The 9,472-nt window shown below is 35.0% G+C and overlaps 1 protein-coding gene across 1 annotated transcript; it reads right to left on the bottom strand.

The window, feature by feature from the left end:
• Positions 1 to 4,525: 4,525 nt before the first annotated feature.
• Positions 4,526 to 8,836, bottom strand: LOC112048463 (uncharacterized). The gene is made up of 3 exons (XM_024085989.2): positions 8,509 to 8,836; positions 7,959 to 8,097; positions 4,526 to 7,056 (listed from the first exon to the last, which is right to left on the bottom strand). Exons 1-3 carry the CDS (start codon positions 8,587 to 8,589, stop codon positions 5,780 to 5,782), a joined length of 1,497 nt encoding a protein of 498 aa, XP_023941757.1. The 5' UTR covers positions 8,590 to 8,836; the 3' UTR covers positions 4,526 to 5,779.
• Positions 8,837 to 9,472: the final 636 nt, after the last annotated feature.

Here is a 9,472-nt window from a genome sequence, read left to right as displayed (position 1 = left end):
AGCCGTACAAAGCAGTCTAGGAAGTAGAATTTTTCGTTAACTTACGTTCATATATCAAAATATGTAAGTAAATTGAGAAAAGTAATTGAATATACTTTTCCCCATTTTGGGAAGCTGAAGTGGCAATGGGCGGGACACCTATTTCGAAGAGCCACCCCGTGCTAGAAAGCGCAGTGTTGGTCGACCAGCTGGACTGACGACATCAAGCGAGTCGCAGGAATACGCTGGATGCAGACGGCTCAGTATCGTGATGTTTGGAAGTCCCTACAAAAATGTCCTGCAGTGGATGTCCATCGACTGATATGATGATGATTTGGCGATTGTTTGTTTATTGGTTTGATTATATACGTATGAATTTGTGTCATATTTATATCATTATTTTTTTCAGACAAGTTTGTCAATGTCTTCTGCTTCTTCGCTTAATAAAGCTACAGTGTACACTGTAGCTATTGGCCTAACCCCTCTTATTATGAGAGGAGACTCGAGCTCAGCAGTGAGCCGAAAATGGGTTGATAATGATGATGATTTTTTTTTAAATCTAAGTGTGTGTATTGTTTGTGTGTAAGTCTTTCTTTTCATAAACGAATTATTTCAAGCTACTCGAGCCCAGTTAAATCGCTAAGCCGTTAATTTAATAATGAAATAGAGCCATATCTACGATTTGGTATGGATAGCTCGAGTATGACGTATAGCGCTTTTTAATTTATGATCCAAACGCGAGCTAGCGTCCTGTGGACGCTGGCACTTATCCAGAGGGCTAACATCCCAGACGCTGTTTAATTTTTTTTCGACGCTTGGGAAAAATGAGTTTTTCGTGCATCATTAACAACTTCCACGCTATTTATTCATGCCAAAAGCGTGAAATTGTTAACATTTTGGCAGACGCTGTAAGCAATCACTGAGGCTTTGCGCAAAGTGTAGTCGTGGCATTGTAGTCGTAATTAAAATATGCGGGAACAATGCCAATACAAATTTTAAACGGTCGAGATTGGAGAACTTTATTAAAGGCATACAGATTGTAGAGCCTCAATTTATTGAGTTTGGTTAATTAACGCCCAATCCAATTCTCCACACAATTAGTGTCTGTATCCAATAATAAATTATAATTTATTGTATTTTGAATATTTATTTAATACTAGGATTGTTATCCGGAAAAAATGCGAGCATCTGAAGTCATTGATTGTTCGCTGGAGACCAATATGCAATGCAATTTGAATTTATTTGGAATTATGTATAAATATTTATATTTATAAGAAAATATTCCTTAAACTTTTTAGTTTTAGTTAAACTTTATAACGAAGCTATCAAGCACTATGAAGTAAAAATATAATGTTTGAGAGTATTATTTAATGACGTAATTTTTAAAAATAAATGATATATAAAAGTAAATTAAAAGTAATTAAAGAAATTCGATCATCTATAATTTTTTATGTTGTAATTAATATTTTTGAATATACTTCTTCAAGTAAAAATTCAATTACTTCTATAAAGTGGTTTATATCTTGATTTCATCAATTAATAAAAAGTCAGAATTTGTAATAACAAAGCAAATATGAAAAGTAGATTGAAATTAATAAAAAAAAAATAACTGTTTGAAAATTTAATAGTACAACTAAAACAAAGCTGTTCGCTTGCGGTTTCCTGATATCCCATGTAAGCGGATTTGTGGTTTACCATAAGTGAATAAAGCTGGCAACTTCACAAAGGGTTCCTAATAATGGATTTTGCACTATTAGGGATAAATGGGGACCCATAATAACTAAAATAAGTGTCACACAATATTCAGCAAAGTTATTAAATAGAGTTTTAGGAACACCACATTTTGTGAACAATTAGTGCTATATTTTAGAAAGTTTTTATTTATGCTTTATTGATTCTTATTTTTATATAATATAATATAATAATAAATAAATATACTTAAACAATACACATCACTATCTAGCCCCAAAGTAAGCATACAGAGCAGCTTGTGTTATGGGTACTAAGATAGTTGATATTATAGTATTCATATACATTTATATACTACATATAAATACTTATATAATGTATACTACTTATATAATACACACAGACACTGGAAAAAACCCATGTTCATCACACGAATATTTTCCAGTTATGGGAATCGAACCCACGGCCGTGGATGCAGAAAGTAGGGTCACTACCCACTGCGCCTATCCGTCCTACTGTAGTATTATCTATACTACAGCCCTACTCGATGTAATCTGTTTACCAATAAACAAATTGAAAATGAGGGTATAAATCGATAGTCATTTCACACACCTAATAATAATTATAATAACCAAATTCGATTAATAAGCTTAGATCATATAGGAAATATATTTTGAATAACAGTTTATAATCAAACAGAAAGCTCAGTGTTGGTCGACCCCTCACTAGCTGGTGCACCGAGGACATAAAGCGGGTTGCAGGGAGCCACTGGATGCTGGCGGCTCGAGACCCTCAAAGACAAATGGGACTATTATTTTTTTTCTGAGAGCTTTTCTTACCGTGCGCGGCGTAAACGGTTACATAAAAATCATCTACCTATGACGAATTGTTCCTCTTTTGTACGACGCCACGCCACGCCACGCCACGGACGCCAGTAGGTAATACTAGTATTATTTTACAAGACATACACAACCGGGCATAACCCCCGATGACGCTGAGATCCCATTAAGGAGCCCACTCGCCCGCCCGAGCCGAGCCCGTCACTTACACAATCAGTCAAAATAAACAAACACAATTGTTACAATCAAACAGTTGAAATTATTAAAAACAAACAAAAAACAGTACCAGTTCAATCTCACAGTATCCAGCTGTGCCCGGCCACTTTTCCTGTAATCTCGAGACCGGAAATCCTGTTCTCTGAACAAAAGAGCAGTCTTTGCTGAGCCATGAGCGTTAAATTACTTCCTGTCGGATATTATAGACGGGCAATTGTTCTTTATTACGGGAGCAGGTATTTACTCAGTAGGTACCTTATAGTTGTACTAGTGATCCGAACCGAAATCGCAAGGATTTATTTATGGAGCCTGTGCGTTTCTTCCTCGACCGCTCGTGACTTCTAGTCCTAACAAAGTGTAGTGAATTATTTGATCTTTCAGCTATCTAACGGTGATTAAATTTTGGATGGACATGATAGTTTTGTAGCTGTAACACCATACCTCTTTCCCGATTGGATTATATTAGTTTTTTATAGTGCCACGAACTTATCTGGCCCGTTGAGTCGCTATTGGCGCACTTTTAGTATGATATTTTGCAAAATAGCGACCAACAGATTGCCGCGTTAGTCCCCGTTTAAGCCACCGGGTCGGAATAGTTCGTGACACTATAAAGACGTCATCATTATCATCGATATCAGCCGATGGACGTCCACATAGGACTCTTACATGGACTTCCAAACACAACGGTCTCGAGCACTATTCAAAATAGTTCACCTAGTGTGTGGGTAAAAACGTATTCACGTCAAAATTACACGTTCTCTAGCTACCTATCCTACCGACTGCGCCATGTATTGTGATTGGTTTCGTTATAATAAAATCCTTTTATTTCTTTTATTATTTTATTTATATCACACTAAATGGTTAATAATACTTTTTAACGCTGTGCACAGCGCAACCGTCGGGCAAGAGAGAGCGATGGTTCTCTTTGTCTATGATGACAAGATGACAATGACAGTTGACAATGTCAGTGTTCCGATTCACTCTATTACAGTTTGTTTTTTCGTATGTTTCATTCAAAACTATTTTCGATAATTCTACGTGAACTTTAATGTTCACACGGGTTCATATTTACTTGGGCGTCAAAATATATCGCATACATGGCTACAAAATCTTATTTTACTTAGAAAATTGATTTTACCCCCTTGAACATTTGAAGATTTATTATTGCTGGGGACATTCCCACGGGAATAGAAACTATGTAGACTGTAAGTATAGCTGGTTAGGTTTCGAAAATTTCCTTTAATTAACTATTGCAGGAGCTTGACCTATTCTTAATCCATGTTTTGTGCCAATTTTCGCTTGATATGCTGTCGGTATCAAAAATATATGCATCAGTTACAAAATATATCGCGCGGTCATCGAATCATTATAGAATGAGAGCTTGCAATAGCCAGATTTACCTCATTTTAAGAAGGCTCAATATTTATCAGCCCATGCTACCTATCATAGATATCGTGGCCAATTATGGAGTTTAGACCGTAGTGGCTATTCAAGGGACTATATCCTTATTTGTCCAAGTCTCAGACTTATTACAAAAGGACTTGTATCTACTATCTACTGTTAGGCTACTTATTAAAGGAGAGCCATATATACCTCATTTCAATATTTGTTAGCCCATCTACTTATCGTAGACAAGTAATGAATCTAATTATAGAGTTTGTACCATAGTAGCTATTCAAGGGACTAGATCCTCGTTTGTCTAAGTCTCAGACTAATTACAAAAAGACTTGTATCGTAACCTAATTAACTAACAAAATTGTTTTTAATTTTTTGAGGGGGACCAGGTAAAATCACACATCGAAAACTTTTAATATCAATAAATATATTTTGTGTCCTTACACTACACTCTACTATAAATTTGATTCGTAATACACACACGTTTAATTTTTACATAGATTAACAAGCACATCGCAACGACCCCTCATTACACACAGAATTTTTGACTTATGGCCCATCACTTGATCGATGTTTTGCAGTGCGGCTAAAGAATCGATTCTTTTAGATATTGTTTTTATTACAAATTTTATATAAGTAAACTAAGCCTAATTGAAATAAATGAATTTAGACTTTGACTTTATTGTAGAAGTATATATAGGCTGACGAACTTATAGCCTTCACAAAATGTGGCGTGTCTGACTGTGACAGGCTTAGTCCATTACATATTCATGCCTACGTTCGTCGGTCGCTGCTGTCGCAGAATTTTCCCGTTGTTGACGGTGATGCGCTATTTATTTGTAATTACGGGCCTTTATTTTATTTTATCTTCATTATTTTGCTTTTGTGCAAAAATTGCAATATATTTTTATAGTTAGGTATTTATTTAGGGTACTGGTGAGTTTTGAAAATAAATAGAGGTGTATTTTGTAACAAATTTAATACACATGACCTCTGCCTTCGATTCAGCGGGTGTAGGTTCAAATCCGAGGATGCACTTCCAACTTTTCAGTTATGTGCTGTTACTGTTACTATCGGACTGTGGCTAAGAATTTATTAAGATATTAAAAAAAATACGTATAGTAACATCTTCGAACAAAATTATCTCGTGAGTATCCTAAGCTAGATTATCGATACAATTAATACGAAAACCAGATCCACAAGTAGGCAAACGCAGTTGCCTATGAGTGACCAATATGCAATAAGCCGTTTATTAGTGAAACCTTCGTGTGATAACAACTCGATCACTTGTGTAGACATTCATTCATTGTGTAAAAATAATAATCAAACACCTAATTTCAAAAGGAAACACAATCTAATTTCAGCTTTACAAATTACATAACATACTTACATAAATTGAAAATAACGTACATTATGATCCCATTCTTTGGAATAAGATCATAACGCGCTTATCTAATTTAAAACTAACATTAAGAACTAAAGTTTGTGAGGTTGTAGCGGGTAATCTCTTGATTTACTAAACCGATTTAGAAAATTCTTTTATCAATAGGAAGCCACGTTAGTCGTGAGTGTCATAAGCTATCTTTTATCTCCGTATATTCAATGGGAAACGGGATCTACATGCAAGAAACCACGGGGCGTTTGCTAGTTATTTCATAATATCATACGCTCGGTTTCTCTGTGTTCATTAGAGCATCTTCCTTATTTTTGACATTGTTTTCATCCACGAAGTATTTCTCTATTTCATGAATAGTTCTATCTTTTGTTTCGGGCAACACCTTGTATAGTATATACAAAAATCCTGACGATATTATTGCATACAATATAAACGCACCGTGCGAATTGAGATATTCAAAAATATAAGGAAACATTTTCATGTTCGAACCCATTATAATATTACACGACACTGCGAAAACGCACAGAAACAGACTCCTACCCTTTAATGGTGTTAATTCGCTCGAAAAACACATGGACATTATCAATGGACCGCAACTAATAGTAACTGAAAAACCCGTTAAAAGTAATATTGTAACATATGTGTTTTGTGATATGACGTTTAAATGTACTAAATATAAATACACTGATAAAACTATCAAAAATATTATTCCTATGAGTGATGAGGATATTAATATTGTACGGCGCTTTAAGAACTTTGTAAGGATAACTCCTACGTACATTCCTCCTACAGTGATACCATCTAAGAAAAGCATTCCCATGTATGCGGATGATTCACTCTCTGATATTGTTTTGAGAATATGCACAATATATCCAGTACAAGCTAATTTTCCTGAAAAGTGATACAAACACATTGTGAGAATTGAAATCGTCAATGGTTTATAAAACTGCTTGAGTCTCAATATTTTATACAACTTAACAATAAAGTTTTGCTTCTCTTGATGACGTTGCTGTTTTAACTCTATATTCATTTTCTGGGAGTCAATTAGTTGCTTCAGTTCTTCTTCAGAATCTTTTTCTTCTCCTTTTAACCAGCGGTGGGATTTGGCGCACTCCTCAAAGCGTCCTTTAGTAGCTAACCACATCGGAGACTCGGGCCAAAAAATAACACTGATGTTATAAACACAGCATAAAAACATCAGTATACCTATATTTTTCCAATGGAAAAATGTTCCGATAGCATTAGAGATCCATACGCCCCAGTAAAATGTTGCACCTTTAAAAGTGATAAATATTCCTCTATATTTAGGCGATGTGTATTCTGTCAGAGTCATTACTGTGACTGTAAAAAGCATTGCGGGAAGCATCCCTTGAAATAGTCCACTTATAAAAAGTTCCAAAATACTGGTACTAAAGTAAAACAATGCGACACAAACGATGGTATTTACCCATAGTAAGTAATATGGTATTTTTCTCCCATATCGCGCCGCAATTATTGGTAAAATTGCTGTCCATGGCAGAGATCCATAGTTTGTTATACCATCTGTAAAAATAAACAAAATTTCATCAAGAGGTTAGTTGACAAAGTGAAATTAATATATACATTTAATTTTATCACATATACAGGGTGTCCCGTAAATAGTACGACATACTTTGCGTAGTAAATTTTATTTTCACTGTGACCACTAAAAGTACATACAAAAAAAAAGATCAATTTAAAAAATGTAATTAGAACAATTTTTGGGAAAAAAATGCTTTGTAGTGAAATAAATTATATTTTCATTAGTTGAAACATCTATTTCAAAATAATTATCAAGTATAAAATCAACACTTAAGTAATTTTTCAATCAAACTTTTTAGCACATGGTACGACTAAATTACTGAAAGTAGAGATTTTTGTATTTTGGAGAACAAATATTATAACTTAAAAACCATAGAATTTTGGCTAGCATTTTATTGCGTTATTTTAGTAGGCTCTGATACCAGCTATCACCCTGCAAGGTATGTCGTACTATATACGGGACACCCTGTGTATATTTATGAAGGCTTAGAGAAAAATTGAAGTATTTTGTATCTGATGCAGATTTAGAAATATGCGGAACATGTATAATTAACAAGATAAATTGTCAAATGTACAGTACAATATTGTGTTGCACAGGCCTTCCTCGCAAATAGGATCATCATTATCATTAACAGCCGATGGACGTCCAGTACTGGACATAGGCCTCTTGCATGGACTTCCAAACCAAACGGTCTCGATCCGCCAGCATCCAACGGCACCTTGCAACCCGATTGATACACTCGGTCCACCTAGTGGGGGGTCGACCAACACCGCGCTTTATGTTGCGAGGTCGCTATTTCCCCAACATTCATCAGTTCTTTGAACTATGTGCCCTGCTCAATGTCACTTGCTGACCTAAGATGTTTAGATAACTAACAACTTACACAGCCAGGACATCGTCTCCATACTAATTATTTCAGTTGAATTTGCCTCTTTGCGTATTTGTGGTACATAAACGGTCGGTGCGCCGAAAAATAAACCAAAAATGAAAAAATATGACGTCACTCCACTGCACACAAATATCTGTAATGAAATATATTTTAGGTTAATAAAATATATTTTAAGTTAAGTTAGTAGCTCAATATTGCATTTGTGATTGTTTAGAGACCAAACGCTTGTACGAATAGTAAACAACGTAAACAAACATTTCAACTGCGCAAAGTAAAAGTGAAATGTTTTAAAGCAAAAACCATTAAAATTATAAATGTGCAAATATTAGAAATTAATAAATTTTTAAAATGAACTGATATTTTTTAAAATCGGATATGAATAAAATGCATACAAAATTAAAAATTTTGCGTAAAACGCTTTTTTGTTTGTTAAATGAAAAAGTATTTAACTGATTCATAAGTAAGTACATTAACAAAAAATAGTTATGTTCAAAAAAGTAATAAATACTTGAAAATAATTTAAAATCGAAAATGACTTTCTCACCTGTCTCAGTAAATAAATCCAGGACGACTTTGTTTTTGCATTTGTGGCTGTCACTTCATTCACTTCGTTAGAATATTCCATTTTTTATTAGATCCGACTACACTTGGAATGAACAAAGTCTTAGTTTTAGTTATTTTCATATAATTATTTTTAGTCCATTTTATTGTGTTATGAATTTAACTGCAATTAATAAATAAATTTTACATCTATGTACTCTGAATATCAAAACGCAATATCAAACAGCGTGTACATTTCTAAATTTTACGACTCCTTAGTATAAGCCACAATATGATACTCAGATCTGCAAGCCATGTAGCGTTGAAAAGCACTAAACCGGATAACGCCATCAGGTATTCATAATATTTAGCACTCTGTTTTTATGGACCGAATGCCTGCAATGGTCAGATTGTACCACATTTTAGGAAGGATGAAATTCAGCCTATGCTCCTACCATAGGTAAGCACTTACGATAGTCAAATATAGTTTGGACTGCGGATCCGCAATGGTATAAGTAAAAAAGGTAATTTCTTGGTATTTTCATCATCAACATCACTATCAGCCGATGGACGTCTACTGCTGGACAAAAACCTCTTGCATGGACTTCCAAACACAACGATCTCGAGCATCCAGCGTCTCCCTGTAACTCGCTTGATGTCCTGGGTTCACATATTGGAAGGAAGATCAAAACTGCCCTTTTTTGTCATTCTTTACAAGTTAGCCCTTGATTACAATCTCACCTGATGGTAAGTGATGTTGCAATCTAACATGGAAGCGGGCTAACTTGTTAGTAGAAGGATGAAAATCCACACCCCTTTTGGTACACGACGTCGTACCGGAACGCTAAATCGCTTGGCGATACGTCTTTGTCGGTGGCTAGTTAGGTTGTCTTAAGCCTCCCATCAGTCAGACCTGACCAATTAAGAAAACCTCAATCGGCCAAGCCGGGTATCGAACCCAGGACCTC

Source organism: Bicyclus anynana, chromosome 10 (assembly GCF_947172395.1).
Source record: "Bicyclus anynana chromosome 10, ilBicAnyn1.1, whole genome shotgun sequence".
NCBI lineage: Eukaryota > Metazoa > Arthropoda > Insecta > Lepidoptera > Nymphalidae > Bicyclus > Bicyclus anynana.
The sequence above is the reverse complement of the archived record's forward strand: the minus strand, read 5'-3'. Positions and strand labels throughout refer to the sequence as shown.